The sequence below is a fragment of the Quercus robur genome, chromosome 7, assembly GCF_932294415.1.
Source record: "Quercus robur chromosome 7, dhQueRobu3.1, whole genome shotgun sequence".
Lineage (NCBI taxonomy): Eukaryota > Viridiplantae > Streptophyta > Magnoliopsida > Fagales > Fagaceae > Quercus > Quercus robur.
In genome coordinates, this window is record NC_065540.1 from 49,873,206 (window position 1) to 49,892,117 (window position 18,912).

Consider the following 18,912-nt stretch of genomic DNA (forward strand, 5'->3'; position numbering starts at 1 on the left):
AAAATATTCTCAAAATAAATCTTAATTTATACCATTCCATATAAGGGCTCAAATTTGACTAAAACACTCTTAAAAACTGTATATCTTCTTTTCTTTTTCTTTTTTAAGAAACTAAAAACTGTATATCTAAAATAAGGAAATAAAGCCTTATTCTACAAATTTCTGAAATTTTATCAAAATTAATATAAAAAATTAATAAACACACAAAAAACTAATTGCACATTCTTGACTACCTATAAGCATCATCTTGCTTATACTCAACATAAGAAAACTTGAAGTCCCTACATTGATTGCAAGATTGAAAATGTCAATCCCTGAGTACACCATGATTGCATTTGCAACCTATATTATTATTGGGGATTCCTAGCTTAAAATACTTAAGGCATATTTGATAGACTGTAATAGTTATTCATATAGTTTAGCTATTCAATAGTTTGGTTATATAATAGTTATTTCTATAGTTTAACTATTCAGTAGTTTGGTTATGTTTTTATTACAAGGAATTGTCATTCCTTATAAATAGTTATTCTTTAAAATGAGGAATAACTATTCATCTCTTAAAATGTTGTAATAGCTATTCCTTAATAGATGTATTAATTTCTAAAATTAATATATTTCTAAATAAACAAACTTTCCATATGCACATAACAATTATAAAATAAAAAAATCATAAAAAATAACTAATCTCTCTTTCAAATTTAAAAAATATTATTTTTTTAGAAAATATAATTATATGAGTTAGATATTTCCTAAAATATATCTTAAGTTTGATTTAAAATGCTTTCATTCCATTGTCTTTACGACTCTATTATTGTGTTGTCACCAAACAAGTGAATAATAATTATTATTACATTACAACATATTGTATTCCTTGTAATACTTATTCATATTCTTATGTAATTACTGTTACATTCTATCAAATGTGCCTTTACTTTGATTCTGTCATTACTTCTAACTCTTGGTTTAGACACCTTATAGGCATACTTGCATAAGTTCTTGTAGGGGCTGTAGAGGCAAAGGGATTAGGACACATGGTTAACTTATCTCCTTCTCCCTCCAACATTTGAACCACAATTTTCATAGAAGGACGATCCATTGGGTGCCACTGGATGCACCAAAGTCCCATAATTGCTAGTTTCTTTGCAATTTTAGCATCTCCATTATCCACAACATAGAATCGTAGATCTTCCTTTTCCTCTAAAAAATTGTAGATCCATTTTGGGAAATATATTTGGTTAGTGTTCTCCATGGTTAGATCAATATTTTTCCTACCTCCAACCATTTCAAGCAACAATATTCCAAAACTGTAAACATCTGACTTGTAAGACACGCTCCCAAAGTTCCTAGAGAACACTTCGGGTGCAATGTAACCCATGGTCCCCCTAGCTGTGGTCATGGACATTGCACTCTAATCCTTTGCACACAACTTGGCTAAACCAAAATCAGAAATTTTTGGATTGAAATTTTGGTCTAGCAAAATATTATGAGGTTTAATATCAAAATGAAGGATTCGTTGATCACATCCTTGGTGAAGATATTCAATTCCTTTTGCTATGCCGAGAGCAATGCCTTCTAGCTTTTTCCAACCAAGGAAACGGTTAGAATCTACTAAGGAAATGAACTTCTCTAATGAATCATTTGATAAAAACTCATAAACTAGAGCCCTTCTAAATCCATCAGCGCAAAAGCCAACTAAGCGAACCACATTAACATGGTGGATCCTACCCATTGTTCCCACTTCATTTATGAATTCTTTCCCATTGCCCTTGGAACTGTTCAAGATCTTCACGGCAACATGGATTTCATTCGAAAGCTTTCCTTTGAACACTGTTCCATAGGCTCCTTGTCCTAACTTCTCTATAAATTGATTTGTAATCCATTTAACATCGTTATATGAGTACCTTGAGGGCTTGAGAGCTCTGTAATCCTCCAAAAACTTTTCAATCCTTGCTTGATTTTCTTTTTCTATTTTGTCATAGCGATAGACATAGTAGAGTAAATAGACCACTAGGAGCAAAAAAAATGACCCCAAGGTGGAAACTGCATGTTAAACATATTCATGAGTCAAGACAACAAATAAATAATTTATTGCAAATTTTCAAATGGCCAACGAAAACCTTACCAGTAATTACTATTGATATTGTTGTTGATCTACCTGTAAAATATTTTAATATGATCAGCTTTTTATTACACCTATCAAAAAAAAAAAAAGATAATTGTGTGAATTTTTTTCATTATAAGCAAAAAAATGATAAGGTTCTCCCATAGTATAGCAACATGATACTCCATTTTCTCACATGAATGATGGATTTCATCATGAATTTAATTAGTAAGATAAGCTATTTATTTTTTAGATAATTTCAACATATAGTGTCCGGTCATGATGATATCTTTTTATCATCAGACCAAGACACCGATCGATTTTTGGTATAAGCAGGGATTAAACCCCAAATCTCTTATTCAACCATTAGAAACTTTACTAGTTGAGCTAATTGAAACCCACTAAAATAAGCTATTATGTAAGATAAGAAGGTACCAAGTCAATGTACTCCTAAAATATTGAATAATTACTCTTATTAGTGAGGTAATATTGTGTTCAGACTTTGAGTTCATGTTTAGGCATTTGAAAGGTAATGTGCTAAGAAATGAGTGTTACTCAATTAATCAATTACCACACTTATGCTAATCTTTTTACCTAATTAAGTTTTATGTTGATACCGCAAGGTTTGGTTACAAGTTCCAACTGATGGGCTGGGCTTATTCAAATTCTTTCGAGACACGAGTAATTATTTAGTAAAGTACCACGCTGTTATACTCCTAAAACTTTAAATTCTCTTATTAGCAGGGTAACATTGCATTCGGACTTTGTGTTCATATTTCGGCTATTAAGAAGTCTAATGTGCTAAGCAATGAGTTTTCCTCAATTAATAAATTACCACACTTACAATAATCTTTTTAGCTAAATTTTGAGCTGATACCCTAGCCTATTTAAGTTCTTTTGAGAGTCGAGTAATTATTCAATATTATGAAAGTTTAGTTTATATTTTATAATCTCTTCTATCATATAATAGTAAGTTATACTAATTAAATTTATAATAAAATTTACCATTCATGTAAATAAGAGAATGGTGCACCAGATTGCTTTACAAATAATTTTCCTTGTGAGACAAGCAGACTTCTAAAATAATGTTCTTTTGGTTGGAAATAACACCTCATGACTGGTTACAATAAATAAATTACCGTCGCAGAGCATTTATAAACTGAGCTTGATAAAATCAATAAATGTTGGCTTGAAACGTGAAGAACTTGTGTGATTATAGAAGTGGAAATTGGGTAGAGATAATACAATACCTTTGTCTTTGTCGGGGTTGAAGCACTCAGTTTTCTTCTCAGTGCTATTATTCTCGAATCTACATTTCTTGCCTTCCCCTTCACAGAGTCCGCACTCAGCCGGTTCAGACCACGTCAATTCAAGAAAAGAAAATTTTATATCACCAGTAAATTGAACTGAAACGCTATACATCTTTGTACATGATACTATGGGATACCAGTCGACGGTAGCGTCCGAAGGAAAAGCATAAACTGGATGGCTATTGCCACTAAGACAATCTATCCGAAAATAATTTTCCTCAAATGTTTCTGGCGTACAATTGAAAAGGACATAGTCATAATCATCTTGAGAATTTTTGACTTTGAAAGTAGGGGAAGACAAATCGAGTCCCAGAATTTTCCAAGGAAAGCAATTACCTGGGTCAGCTACCCGAATTAACCGACGTTTGTAATCAATGCTTTGGACAAAGGCTTTTACTGAAGTATTTAGGTCGAGCACCGTATCATTATTATGAGAGCAGTAGATATCAAAGCCAGGATAGCCACAGTGGTGGTCTGGCTGCTTGTCTTTGAGTAGGAAAGGAAATCGGATGGCTGGACCATCTGCTCTACACTGTAATTCGGGACACCTAATATTATTGTAGCCTTCTCCAAGGTCTACGATGAAAACCACAAACAACAGTAAGGATGGGATAACTATTCTAAGGGAAATATCCATATCTGTGGTGTGGTCTGGAAAAGCTTACTAACTTAGATGGTAGTATGTATATGGATTATTATTGAATCCTCACCTATTCCTATGCAACCAGTAATATTTGGGTGGGTGAGAATTTATAGACTTGGGTCAACCGTTGCTTCGGGTGGACTTCATAAGACCATTTATTTTTTTCTTTTACTTGGATTCATTGAATCAATAAGGGGTGTTGTTATCCTCTAAAAAAAACATATTAAATAAATTCTTGGATATATATATTTAAAATGTGAAGTTCTATATTAAAAAAAATAGCAAGTAGTTGATATAACATACTTACACCAAAACTTTATAAACTTCAATCTTTTGAATTGAATAATGTCTCTATAGGACTTTCAAAAAATAAATAAATAAAGTCCTTCTATATTATACCAAATTACTAACTACTAACTACTTAATTGGAGTCTCTTTAAAAATTTTCTTTGTAAATTTTCACTCACCTAATATTAGATTTGTCACCAAATTTTCAGATCTGATGCTTCTCTTATCTCTTCTCTTCTTCTCCTTTGTTTCTTCTCAGCTTTGCAATACAATTTTTTGATTGTGGTCTCTGCGTGTTTGGTGTTGGTCTTCTTCATTTTTTTTCTTCCTCGGATCTTTCTCTCTATTGGTTTTTGAGTTTTGCTTTGGGTAATCACGTAATGAGACAAAAGGTAAAAAGAGACAAGACTTTTGTTTTTTAAAATTTGAAATTTAAGGAGATAACTGATAAGTACATAGTGGAAATGAACATGCGGTGGATATAATATGAAGATTAAAAATATAAAAATAAAACGTAAAAGCAAGAGAGAACGAGTGGAGGTGAAAAAGTGTTAGATATAATTAAAAATAAAATTTGTTATCTTCTTCTTCTTTTTTTTTTTTTTTGCTGAATGATAAAAAAAAAAAATTAAAAATTTTAAAAATTAAAAAAAAAAAAAAAATTGTTATCAGGTACTTCAATACTTGAGAATTGAGATATGTGTAAAAAAAAGACGGAAACTGGTGTTTGAACATAAGCTTTCCGTTTCTATAGAATACCCATAAATATAGTCACAAAACTGCGGGGACTCATGAAGCTTTATATGAAATATCGTGTGAGAACAATCATACATACGGTGCTATGTATACTTACTTAAATAAATTACTACGTAGCGTAAAAATCCCATAAAAGCAAACATTTGAATTTGGAGATACATATATAAATTAAAAATAAAAGAGTTTTATAGAAAGGCCGGGCTCTGATAGTGTTCATACCCATCCAATTAAGAAGTCAATTATTGCAACTCAATTCCCTTCTTTCATGTCCCACATTTCTCCAAGCGTGACTCGTGAGCTTGTCTAGCACTGCAGTTTGAACATATCTGCTAAATATGTTTTCAACGTTCACCATTTTCTCTCCACCAAAATGTGAAGCAAATTGGAGGCGTGATTTTGATCCCAATGTGAGACCTTCATTTAGCTTCTTTTTTTTTTCTTTTTTTTCTTTTTTTTTTTAATTTTAATCTCAGACAACAGTACACGTGATATCTGAGTTGACATAAAAATCATTTTTTATAAAACGGTGGCACTATACTATCTTGTAATGATTCTTCTTTTCTCTAAAACACTTGAATAGAGGTATGTATGTGTTTTTCCGCTGCTCTAAATTAATTTTTCTTAACAGTACCCTAAGCCAAGTAACCATTAATCAATCTAAAATTGGAGAAGTAGTGCAACAAAAGCCAGTGTGGAGTGTGGCAATCACTAATGGATGCCCATGTTCCCAATTAGATATGAAATTGTCTAGCAATGGGTTTCACAGAGTTTCTGATGTTCTTATCGGTAGATTCACTCTAGATCATTTTTGGTCAAAAATAAGAGCTCTATTTATGTACCCGGTTTAATTAATTGCTCCATTTAATATCATGAGCAACATGAAATTTTGATTTTCAAATCTTCATATTTCGTGTTAAGGAAATGTTTTGGTTATTGGAATTTGCTTTGAAAAATGATATGTCTACAATATTTTTACAACAAATTTTAAGTGGTAAGTTGTTACTAGTTGTTATTGTTGGAACAAAAAAATAATCTTGGCGTTAGTTTAAAATTTGAACCAATAACAACTAACCACCTATGATTTGTTATAAAAATATTGTAAAAATATTATAAACGTAGCATCTCCCATTTGTTTTAGTTTGATTTTTTCCATATAACCTGTTAGATCAATATGTCGTGTGTGAATTCAATATAAGGAAAATGTTTCTCTCTAAACCAATTTTGAGAGAAACCCTTCAAAGTTTTCCTATATCTTTTTATTATATGTAAATTTTGAAATTCTAACTATTTGAATTACATATTTTTATTATATCCTCCATACTTACAAAATTTTAAAACTATCAACTATCAATAGCTATGTCATCAAACAAATGTTTAAATTTAAAATTTTTGTAGTATAAAATTATGTATAAAAAATAATTTTATTGAGCAAATAATAAATAACATTCGATTTGAACGAAATTTATAATGCGTGTTAAAAATATATAGAAAATGTAATATAACAGTTAAATTTTTAAAATTCACATCCACTAAAAGACTAAAAGATATAGGGGGAGTTTGAAACGTTGCTCTCCAAAAAAAACCTTATCCTCAATATTATCAACTCTAGCTTGTAAAAAGTGCAAAAAAAAAATTATTAAAAAAAAAACTGGTGCAATCTAAAGGATTTTTCTATTAATAAATTTTATGATTCTATATCTTAAAGTAGTATTCAAAATTAACAAATTAAAAATTAAAAAAAAAAACTTTAAATCACAAACAAAATGCATAGCACTGAAAAAAATAAGTGTCTTTAATTAACTTATTAAATATCTTTCATAAGGGTAAATGTCTTCACTAACTTATAAAAATTAGGGGTGTGTCGGTTCGGTTTCGGTCGGTTTTCTAAGTGTTGGCCAACCGAAACCGAAATTTTCGGTTTGTGAAATTCTCAACCGAAACCGACCGAAGTAATTGGAAATCCGTCGGTTTTGGTTGGATTTCGGTCGGTTTCGGTCAGTTTTTTCGGTTTCCTTATCCTTTATTTTCTAAGAAAGCAAACAAAGAAAAAAAATCAAACCCAGAATATAAAAAAGAGAGGAAATTGAAAAAATAAACAAACCAGAATAAAAACAACCAAGCACATGAGTTTTTTCAAAATCCTAACTTTATTTGCACATAAAAATTGAAAAAATAGCATTGATTCAAGATTCCATCTTCATCTATCAAACAAACAACCATTCAATCACATTTTCTTGCCCTCTCCCACATTTTCTCAACAACCAAACAAAATTACAACAAAATCACCAAACAGAAACCCAAAAAAAAAAAAAAAAAAAAAAAAATCAAAATCCCACCTTCACCCACCAAGAACTTAACAAATTCCCACATTCTCACAGCAACCAAACAGAATGACAACAAAAACCCAAACCCATAAACACAACACTCAAGATCCCACCTTCATTTACCAAGCACACACCCACAATTTCTCAGCAGCCAAACAAAATCACGAACAAAAACAAAACAAAAAAGCACCAAAAGCAAGCAAAATCAACGGTTCTTACTAGGGCTTTCGAACATGAAAGTGACAGTATCACCACCATCATCGGTCTTAATGGTAACAATGTCGTCATTTCCCGCGCACTTGAGCATCTTGGCCATGTTGTTGAGGTTCATCCCCATGGACAAGTTGCAGTCACAACGGTAGTGCTCGAAGCCCTCAGATCTGAGAAGAAGAGCCACGAGTGCCAGGTGGCTGGAATCCATGGCCTGGAGCGAGAACCAGGTGGCGGAGCAGTCGAAGTTGGCGTCATTGACGAGGTCCTTGATCGATTCCAGAACCTTCTTCAATAGACTCCCTTGGAGGACGGCGTAGCCGCGTAGGGAGGCCGGAGGGTGGAGGTCGGCGTGTGGAGGCCGGCGTAGGAAGGCCGGTGTGTGGAGGCGGCATATGGAGCGGTGAGAGAAGAGGAGGGCTGAATTCTGAAGAGTGGAGGCTGCGACTCTGTGAGAATGAAAGTACTGGGTAGGGTTTTTAACTTTTGTTTTTATAGTTAAATTAGATTAAGTTTTTTTTTTTTTTTTTTTTGAGAATTAATTTTGATTAAGTTTAATTAGGTTAAATAGATATCTAATTAGTTTAATTATAATTACTTATTCTAAAAATAAAATGAATACATGGAAAAGAGGAAAGGGCCGGATCTAATTCATTGATTCCTATCAAACAAGAAAGGGCCAGACCATATAAAAGAAAAAAAAAAAGGAGGCCCAAATGGTTTTAAAAAAAAATGAAAAGGCCAAACATGTATGGCAGGCCCATATATTATATATTATATATTTTATGTAAAATATATTATAATATGTTCGGTTCAGTTTCGGTCGGTTCGGTGTATTCAAATCAAAAACCGAAACCAAACCGAAATTTTCAGTTTTTAAAAATTAATAACCAAACCGAAACCAAACCAAAATTTTTGCAACGGTTCAGTTGGTTTCGGTCGGTTTTTTCGGTTCGTCGGTTTTATGCACACCCCTAATAAAAATTTAAATTCATAACTAAAAATAATATCTATTTCCAAGACAAAATAACATAGGGAGGAAATTTTTTTTCACAAAATACCTTTTAACTAATAAAATAACTCGTTGCTTTTACCCAATATTTCAAATAGGTTCAAAATAGCAATTATAACAAAAATAGAAACGAATCCATTGTATTTAATTTCATTTTTTACAACAAACCATGGAATATATAGAGTAAGTGAGAGATATATTAAAAAAAAGAGTAATGCTAGATATACAAATGTTTTTATAAATAACTTTACAAACTGCTGATGAGGTGAATAGTTATTGAAAAATAAAAAAGTGATGTTAATGGTGGGTCTAAATTAAAACAAATATTGTAACATAGTTTGTGGATTTAGCATTACTCATCTAAAAAAATGATAACAAGAGAAGAAACCAGAATTAAAGAGTAATAGAATTCTAGGAAAAACCTTCTCAAAAAAAAAAAAAAAAAACTAATAAAACAGAATAACAGATCTTCGTTATTTTTTCCAATAGCAAAACCAAGTACAAACCCAATTGCTGTGAATTTCAACTTCTAAAAGAATTGTTCCTCAAAATTTTAAAAAATAAAAATAATTCTTAAGATATTTTCTATTTGCAGAAGAGGGAGGGAGAGGTAACATTATTTCTCTAACAGTTTTTTTTTTTTTTTTAATTCCCTATAGGAGTTTTGGGGAGGGAAGGTACTTTGACTCCACTTATGTGTGTGTCTATATATATATATATATATATATATAATATGCTAAGTAATTCCAATAAATTTTATTAAATTTAAATGGTAAGGAAATAAAATTATTTATTCTGTAATATAAATAAATAATAAAAATTAAATAATTATTAAAAAAAATTTCTTAGATAGAAGGTTAAATAGTTATACATTCATTTAAAACTTTGCTTTGATAGAAAACTAAGTGTGAAATATGATGGTAATTAAAAAACGATGAGGTGGTAAGCTAAATGAAAGAGTTCTCTTATTCATTGTAGAATAGAAATAAATATCAAAAATTAAATAAATCATTAAAAATCTTTACTTAGTTAGAAGGTTTAATTGATATACATTTATTCAAAGCTTTGCTTAGATGACTCCAAAAAAAAAAAAAAAAAAGCTTTGCTTAGATGAAAAATTATCTCTTTACTTTTCTTTTTTAACTTAGTAAGAGATAGAATTGTTTTTTACTAAAATTGTCTTGAAAACAATTTTATCTCACACTAAGCTAAAGAATGAAAGTCAAAAGATAATTTTTTAACTCATTTAAAGTTGCTGTCAAACATAGGAAAATAAGATAGTTTTTTTTATTATTCTTTTTGCCAAATAAATAAATATTATGGAATTCTATCCTATCAAAATTTAAAGGTCTTTCTAATTAAATAGGTAATAAAGTTTTACATGAATAGCTAGCTTTAAAGTAAAAGATCACGGCAATTATTTCATTTGATTCTAAAATCACTATAAATTACACATGACCTAGTTGCATACCATTCAGGAAAAAGCAGAGAAACTAAGTAGCAGTAGTATTGATTTTAGCAATGGCAGCTTTCATCAAACTTCTTTGTGTATTTTTCTTCCTGAATCTTGTTAGCGAAGGTACGTAAAAGATTCATGCAGTGCATGCAATATATCCCTGAAATACATGGCTTTCTTACTACCATGCATATATATATATATATATATATATATATTCATTTGGAAGAATTTGTCGCTGCTCTTGATTTTACACACTAGCTAGCTAGAGTCACTCCTACATATATGCATGTCTGTCTTCATTAAATATTTTGATAGTTATTTTGTTTACCAACTTAAAATAAATTTGAAATTTGTCAATACATTTGTTAGTGTTTGTGTTGATGCTTCTAATTAATAGATTAGATTAATTTCGGTGTTACTAATTATTTTGTATTTCTTAAATTACAGGAAATTGTCAATGCTCCTTGGACAACGTATCAGTTGTTCAATCAAAAAGCAAATTAGTTGTACAACAAAAACCAGTGTGGAATGTGACAATCAATCTTGACTGCCCATGTACTCTCACAGATTTGGTATTAAGCAGCAATGGGTTTCAAACTGTATTACCTCTTGACCCTACCGTCATAGTTCAAAGCGGAAACCAATTACAAGTCACTGCTAATGGTGGTACGATTGCACCACATTCTAACACTGCCTTCGCCTACGCTTGGGACACTTCATTATCATTTAATCCAGTTTCTGGCCAACCAAATTGTTCTGGATAAAAGTGTTAGGAGGTTTCGTTTCACTGAGTTTATGATGTTCTTGGTAGATTCATTTTACATGATTTCTGGTTATGGTCAAAACAAGAACTTGAATTTTACTTGTATGAGATTTTAATTATGTGATCTAACTTAATAATTTATAATAAATATATCGTTGGATTACATTGACTTTCAGCTTTCTAACAATTTCACCATGGCCAAGTTCTTTCGTAGCATTTCTCTCTCCTCTCATTTTTTATGTTGCAGCGAGTGAGTGTGGATTTTTTTTTTTTTTTTTTTTTTTTTTGGGATCTTAAGCAGTTAACTAGTAATGTATGGGACGGAAAAAGTGCATTGAGCCAACAAGACTTAGGTATCGGGTTTGAGTTTCCCTAATCTCCACTAGTGACCATATTAGTGCTAATTAATTTCCTTTGCACTTTCTCCTGTTACGAGTTTTTTTATTTACCAAGAAAAAAAAATGTGTGGGGCGGGAGATGTAAGTGTGATATAGGTATGAAACAGGTACACATTTCATTCCGATCAAGATTTAAATTTCTTTATAAAAAAATACAGCATAAAAAGCGGAAATGATAAAACTGTAAATATATGTAATTATGGGTAATGGGTATACTATATATGAATATAATTTAATCACATACTTATATAATTTTATAAGATGTTATAAAAATTGAACTAAATAAACATTTAATAAATTTAGTGTATCTTTTTTTCAAAATTTTAGTTGTGATTTTAAGGAAAATACAGCACAAATGAATAAAAATGTTTAATATATTCTTTCATTCACTTTCTTACCAAAAAGTCAAAGAATAAGAAAAAAAAATTTTAATATGTTGTTGTGAATACATACGTCTCATGCACATTCTTCCAATGGTACATAATTTATGTTGTATATAATACAAAATATGTTTTCCAACCAATAAATTAAATCGCTAATTTTATGCATTATTTTAAACAGGTTCAAAATAGACAATGACAACTTAAATAAGAGCATTGCATTTTCATTTTCTTATAATAAACTATGGAAAATAAGCCATTGCAAGGGAGAGAGACCTAAACAAAAGGTATAAGTGTATACAACAGAAAAAACAAGAACCAAAATGAAGTAATAGAATTCTAACAAATTAAAAATAAAAACAAAACAAAATACCTAGGTCTTTTCCAGCCACAAAATCAAGTACATAAATCCAGTTTACGTAATAAATCCAGTTTATTGATTTTCAATGGTCAATGGCTAACGCACGTTGTCTTTCCTTTATAACGTCGCCTCTCAATTGTATTTTACGTAAATCCAGTTTTCCAACACATAATATTCAAAGGGAAAATTACTTTACTCCTTTCAACGCCTCTACCTGAATAAGTTAATAAAGACAAGAATTATCCAAGAAGAATAAGAATAAGAAGAAGAAGAAGAATAAATTAATCCAGGTGTCCATCTTCAAAGAGATTCAAGAATTCTATGAATCTCTTTAAACTCGACAAACACATCTACCAATTTCTTGATCTCTCTCTAAAGTGTTGAAAAAATACATGTTTGTATCGCATACAAAACATACGCAGCAAAAAATTAACGAATCTACTTCATTCACAATTAATAACATGTACTATGTAAGTTTCAGAATTTAAGAACAAGAAAGCGTACTTTGATGCGGTGAAATTCAAAAACAAAATATTAGAAGTACTTGAGAACACTTTTAATTTTCACTCCAATTCCACTTAATGCCCAAAAAGTATGGTCTCTCAATCAGTTTCCAATGAAAAAATAAGAGAGTGGCTTACACTCACATACACATGATTTTATTCCTTAAGAAAACTCTTAAAAATTCTCTAATGAAATTCTGTATGTTTCTCTCTTTATATTTTACTGATTATCTAATTGGGTTAACCTTTTGGATCATTCCAATTGGGGTTTAGTATGTGGCTTGGAGTGGGACCAAAAAAGAACAAATAAGACTCTAACTCCAATGGGTTTTGGACTTTTCTGTCAACTCTTGATAAATCCAAAGTTACTATTAATTATATTCAATACCACTATATAAATATATTTGCACTCTGGGCCTTATTAATAAATTATATCTCAAGACTTTATTACACATGCAACTCCTTCATTAAAATATTCGTAGTAATACAAAGTCATGAATGTTGACTGTCACTTTGAAGATTATTACATCTTAATCCTTGAGTATACAGTTTAATCATTTAAGTTATTCATCATATATTTATGAAATTCAATTTCATAAATATATACTTTAGTAACTCCTTACTATAGTGGTTGGGCCCAACACTCTAAATAACCAAACTCATTAAACTTATCTCAAGGGAATATTTTATATCTCCGTTAAAATATTATGAATTCTATCTTGAAAATATATGTTCCATCAACATTAAATGCGGCTGTCCAACATACTGAGGTTTTGATCATGACTTTAGATCTCACTCCTGATATATCAAAACAACCTACACCTCATGATCAGGTTCATTATTCTCTTATAATTTAGAGTTGATGTAAATAGAAATCGTGAGATTTATTATTCATTTGACAGTCATTAGGAGAATAATAAATTTCACAGCAGTCTAGTTCAATATATCTTTACTCTTAAAATGATCAATATATCAACTAGAAGTCTCCACTTCCATGATCAAGACAAATCATCTTAGTTGATATGTTATAGTCTTTACAATTGAAATGCCCAATTTCATCACTGACTACAAACTAAAATTCTAAGTTTACAAAGAACTTGTGACTTATATCTTCTGTGACTAAATCACATAAATCACATACTATGCATCTCATGGATTAAGATAATGTCTCATTAGTTCATTTATAGATAATCTCATATAATTAAACAATTTAATTATTTACGACATGCCAATAAATTGGATTTTAGGGTATAAACCCCAACATAAAGTTCCTAAGAGGACAACGCCTCGGTGAGATGTAAGAAGATCACTCTCTTGATATCTCATCTTTCATGAACATCTCCACTTAGGTATACAAGAAAAATTTACCAAATTCCTTCCATCTTTCAGGGTGGAAGTAATTTCTATTCAGTGATATGGTTTAATAAAGATAGACTCTTATCAGTTCTTACCATCTGAAGGGTCACCAAACAGCCTATTGCCTCTGGCCTGACCCAGTAGCTCAACGGCCCACCAAGCTAATGGGTAGTCCAACCTGTTGTTATTGAGGCCCATGGGTAGCCCAATGGGTCATGCCGTGTGCTAGGTTTTAAGTTCATGTGCACCTGATGGGCTCCATTAGCCCAGTCTGTTGACCCAGCTTGCTGCAAAGCTCGATAACTCAGCATTCATAACAAAAATAAATAGGGGAAGTATAGGGAATTGGGAATTGATCTTGAGACATTATAAAATATTATTTTTAAGAGCAATCCCCTAATCAATGAGATACTTAAAGTGATCGTGATAAACTTAGTTTGGTAAATTTTTTTTTTTTTTTTTTGGGTAGTCTAACAACTTTGCACAAACCGTTGGACATTTATTTTATTAAAAGATTTATAAAAAAAAAAACCATTTAAAACCTTAATAAATAAAAATTAAATAGGTTTCATCAACAAAACAAAAAATTAAACAGATTTTACCGTAAAAAAATTTAAGTAAGTTTTAAATTCTTTGATTCTTCCCAATGTTGGATACAATGCAATGATAGGCAGATATGAAGATCTTCTCAGTACTGTAGTTGCAAATCCTTGTCGTGTTTCAAGGTGTGCACTTCAAAATGCAGGGTCAATTGCGGGTGTAGTTCTAATTACTCAAGCTGTGTTGGTGGAAAAGATAAAGAAGCCTAAGCCAGCTATCCCTCATGTTCTAGGCATAACTTCTTAAAGAAAAGATGGGAAAAGATTAGTTGGAAATCTAGTTGAAAGCTAAGAAAGGCCAGTGTGTGTCACATTAGTTTGAAACAAACAATTTGAATTACAGTTCCATTTTGTCCACTAAAGTTCCATTCGGTCCAATTTAGTTCATTCTGCCTTATTCAGCCCACTTTGGTCTATTCAATCCACATTTTCCCTATTTGGTCCACAGGTCCTATTCTGTCCACTTCGGTCCTATTCAGTCCATTTTATCCACTTTGGTCCTATTTAGTCCATTTTATCCACTTTGGTCCTATTTAGTCCATTTTGTCCACTTTGATCCTATTCGGTCCATTTTGTCTACTTTGGTTCTAATTGATCCTATTCGGTTCACATTGCCTCTATTTGGTCCATTCTATCCACTTCAGTCCTATTTGGACCATTTAGTTCACTTTGATTCTATTCGATCCATTTTGTACACTTTAGATCTATCCAGTCCATTCTGGCCATTTTGGTCGTATTAGGTCCACTTTGGTCCAATCTTGTCCATATGGTCCTATTCAGTCCACCTTGTTCCTATTCGGTCCTATTATATCCATTTAGTCCACTTTGATCATTTGGTCCAATTCAATCCATTCCAATCACTTTGGTTCATTTTGGTCTGCTTTGATCTTTTTTTGTGCACTTACATAATGGGGAAAAGGCATGTTTAGGTTGAAAGCACCTAATTAAATCCAAAATTAATATATATATATATATATATATATATGTATGTATGTATATATAAAAATCTCAAACTCGTAATATCTAAAATTTTCAGCATAGCATTTATTGTTACTACATTTTTGTTAAACTATATTAATGTAGTTGTGCGTGCCCAAAATCGTCTCCCTCACAATAATGGGGTCACAATTTATTTATAAGTGGGATTACGCTCTACCTACCAATTTAGGCCCCAAACAAGCCTTAGTTCCTCCCCCAAATTCCCCAGTGTATCCCAGTGTTTTCCTTCTATATCTTGCTCTCTTACCTTTCCCTTCTCCAAAATGTCCAACCTCCCTTGCCCCCGACCTCTACCCCTTCTTATAGTCCCTTCCTAATGGTGTGGCTATCATTACCTTCTCCACTTACACACACATTCCCATGCTCGCCAGATTTCCAAGGGATCCTCACGAATTCAGAGGATTCTCTTAGAACTTGTTCTAGACGCCGGATAGTATTCGAGAGTGGACCCCTTCTAGAACCACTAGTCCTCGATTACCAATGTTGCTGGGGTTGTGCCTTACCCTAATTTCCTTTGTGGTCAGTCAGCACCCTGCCAACCTCTTAGGAAACCCTTGGGTGCCATTGCCCTAACCCCTGGTCCATATTTAGAGGTCAGGCCCATTGTGATAAAGCTTGGGGTTACCCCTTGTGCATATCAAGCTCAGATTGCCTAATGGGTTTTGGGCTTCATGTTGGGCCTTGTCCAGGTGGGCTGACATGGTTTCCAAGGCCCAACCCCCCATAGTAGCATTTCAGTCCACTTCAATATGACTAAATTTAAGTAAAAGTATTTCTAAATATAAAAGCTATAAATATACAAATGTAATCTTTAGGCCAGCTATTCATTTGTTTTAATGTCGTTATTTTTAAATGAATTGCATGAGGTTGAATATACATTTAAGCAAAATAAATAAATATATACATATATGTATGTATGTATAATTTTATTTAAATAAATTATTCAAATTATTTACTCTTAAAAGAGATTATCATGATAATCAAAACTCATATCAAACTTATACTGAATATGTATAATTTTTTATCTAAATTTTATTTGAGAGAGAGAGAGAGAGTAATTGTGATGGGGAACTAAAAAATACAACACCAAAATGTACAAACCCAAAATAGAGTTTTAAAAATCACAATGAATCATCAATATAAAGTAGAGTTGCAAGAAAGTATCAAAAATCAAAAGAGAGAATAAACACTTTTTCAAGAGAGAATGTGAGAGAGAATAATAAGAAATTTATAGAAAATAATATGAGAGGAAAAAAGTAAAAATAAAAAATATGGTAATAATTAATAAACACCAAATTATCCAAGTCATGTTATGTAATAAAATAACATTATATTCTTATATATTATCTTTATAACGCAATATGATAACATTTATGAAATTAAAGAGAATAAAAATATAACAACTTAAAAACACAAAATTTAATCATATCAACTCATTAGAGATACAAGAAAAATATAAAAAATTCCACTAAAAATGAAAAAAAAAAAATGAGAGAGAGAAAGAGAGAAAAATTACCTTTTGTGTGTAAAAAACTATAAATAGAATGGAAAAGATAATTATAAATTTATAGTAAGAGTAGAGGAATAAGAAAAGTAAAAGATAAAGGAAGATAAAGAGATAGAGGAAAAGTTATATTAAGCAAGAGAGAATGTTAAAAATGGGTAGAAGATATGACCGTTAATGTGGGTCAACAAAAATACAGCAACAATAAATGCTATTCTCCAGCTTTTCGATATGTATAGTTACAAAGGTTTTTATATATATATAGTTAAGATTAGCTAGCTTTAAAGTAAAAGATCACGGAAATTAATTCATTTGATTCGAAAATCACTATAAATTACACAAGGCCCTATTACATTTCCATTAAATAAAGACGAGAGAAACTAAGTAGCGGTATTATTGGTTTCGGCAATGGCAGCTTTCATCAAACTTCTGTGTGTATTTTTCTTCCTGAGTCTTGTTAGCGAAGGTAAAAGATTCATGCAGTGCATGCAATCCCTGAAATGCATGGCTTTCTTTCTATACCATGTATATATTCTCATTTGGAAGAATTTGTCGCTGTTCTTAATTTTACACATTAGCTAGCTAGAGTCACTCCAACATGTCTGTCTTCATTAAATATTTTGATAGTTATTTATGTTTAGAACTTAAAATAAATTTGAAATTTGTTAATACATTTGTTTGTGTTTGCGTTCATTCTTCTTAATTAATTAGATTAATTTCGGTGTTAATAATTATTTTGTATTTCTTAAATTACAGGAAATTGTCAATGCTTAAGCAACGTATCAGTTGTTCAATCAAAGAATAAATTATTAGCTGTACAACAAAAACCAGTGTGGAACGTGACAATCAATCTTGACTGCCCATGTACTCTCACAGATTTGGTATTTAGCGGCGATGGGTTTCATACTGTACTACCTCTTGACTCTACTGTCATAGTTCAAAACGGAAACCAATTACAAGTCACTGCTAATGGTGGTACGATTGCACCACAGTCTAACACTTCCTTTGCCTACGCTTGGGACACTTCATTTTCATTCAAGCCAATTTCTGGCCAAGCAAATTGTTCTTAACTAAGGAGGTTTCGTTTCACAGAGTATGATATTCCTGGTGGATTCACATTACATGATTTCCGCTGGTCAAGGTCAAAATAAGAGCTTGAATTTTATTTGTATGGGATTTTAATTATGTGATCTACCTTAATAAATATATATAATAAAAATATCATTGGATATATTATTGAATTTCAACTTTCTAACAATTTCACCATGGCCATGTTCTTTCATAGCAGCATTTATCTCTCCTTTCATTTTTTGTGTTGCAGCAAGTGTGCGAGTGTGTGTGTTTTTTATTTTTTATTTTTGTTGAGATAGTAATGTTGGAAAATTGCCTCAAATTCCAATTGTGACTTGGAAAGTCAATTAAGTTTCTTATTTGAAGAAGGAAAAATTAATTTGGGTTCCCTTTGTGTGGAAGGAAAGACTATTCATTATTAAAGAAGTAATGTATTTCTAATTCAAGAAGAAATAGGAAAAGAGTCTTATAAATAAACAATGTTACAATGAATTTAATGGGTTTGGCCCAAGGGTCCTCCTATAGGGAGAGGGAAAATAGAGCATAAAACCAAGAGAAGAAAAAAAAAAAAAAAAAGATTTTCGCTTGGGAGAAATGCAAGGAGGAGGAGAGAGAAAAGAGTTGTCGCTTTCAAGAAGATCGCCAAGGAGGAGAGAGCAAAGGGTAGCCGCTTTTGAGAAAATAGTCCAAGAGGAGAAAGCAAAGTGTTTCTGCCTTGAAAAAGATAGCCAACGAAAGAGAGAACAAACGGTTGTCAGCTTCAAGAAGATAGCCAAGGAGGAAAGAGCAACGTGTTGCCACCTACAAGAAGATAGCCAAAGAGAGTTATGTGAAAAAAATAGTAATAACAATAATAAAAATAAATAATTAATTAA

General features: G+C 31.4%; 1 protein-coding gene and 1 pseudogene across 1 annotated transcript; one reads left to right on the forward strand and one right to left on the reverse strand.

Moving 5' to 3' along the window:
- Positions 1–904: 904 nt before the first annotated feature.
- On the reverse strand, positions 905–4,150 carry LOC126693779 (rust resistance kinase Lr10-like; annotated as a pseudogene).
- A 6,015-nt stretch (positions 4,151–10,165) lies between these two features.
- On the forward strand, positions 10,166–10,867 carry LOC126691558 (uncharacterized). Its single transcript, XM_050386578.1, has 2 exons — positions 10,166–10,223; positions 10,551–10,867. Exons 1-2 carry the CDS (start codon positions 10,166–10,168, stop codon positions 10,865–10,867), a joined length of 375 nt encoding a protein of 124 aa, XP_050242535.1.
- The last annotated feature ends 8,045 nt before the right edge of the window (positions 10,868–18,912 follow it).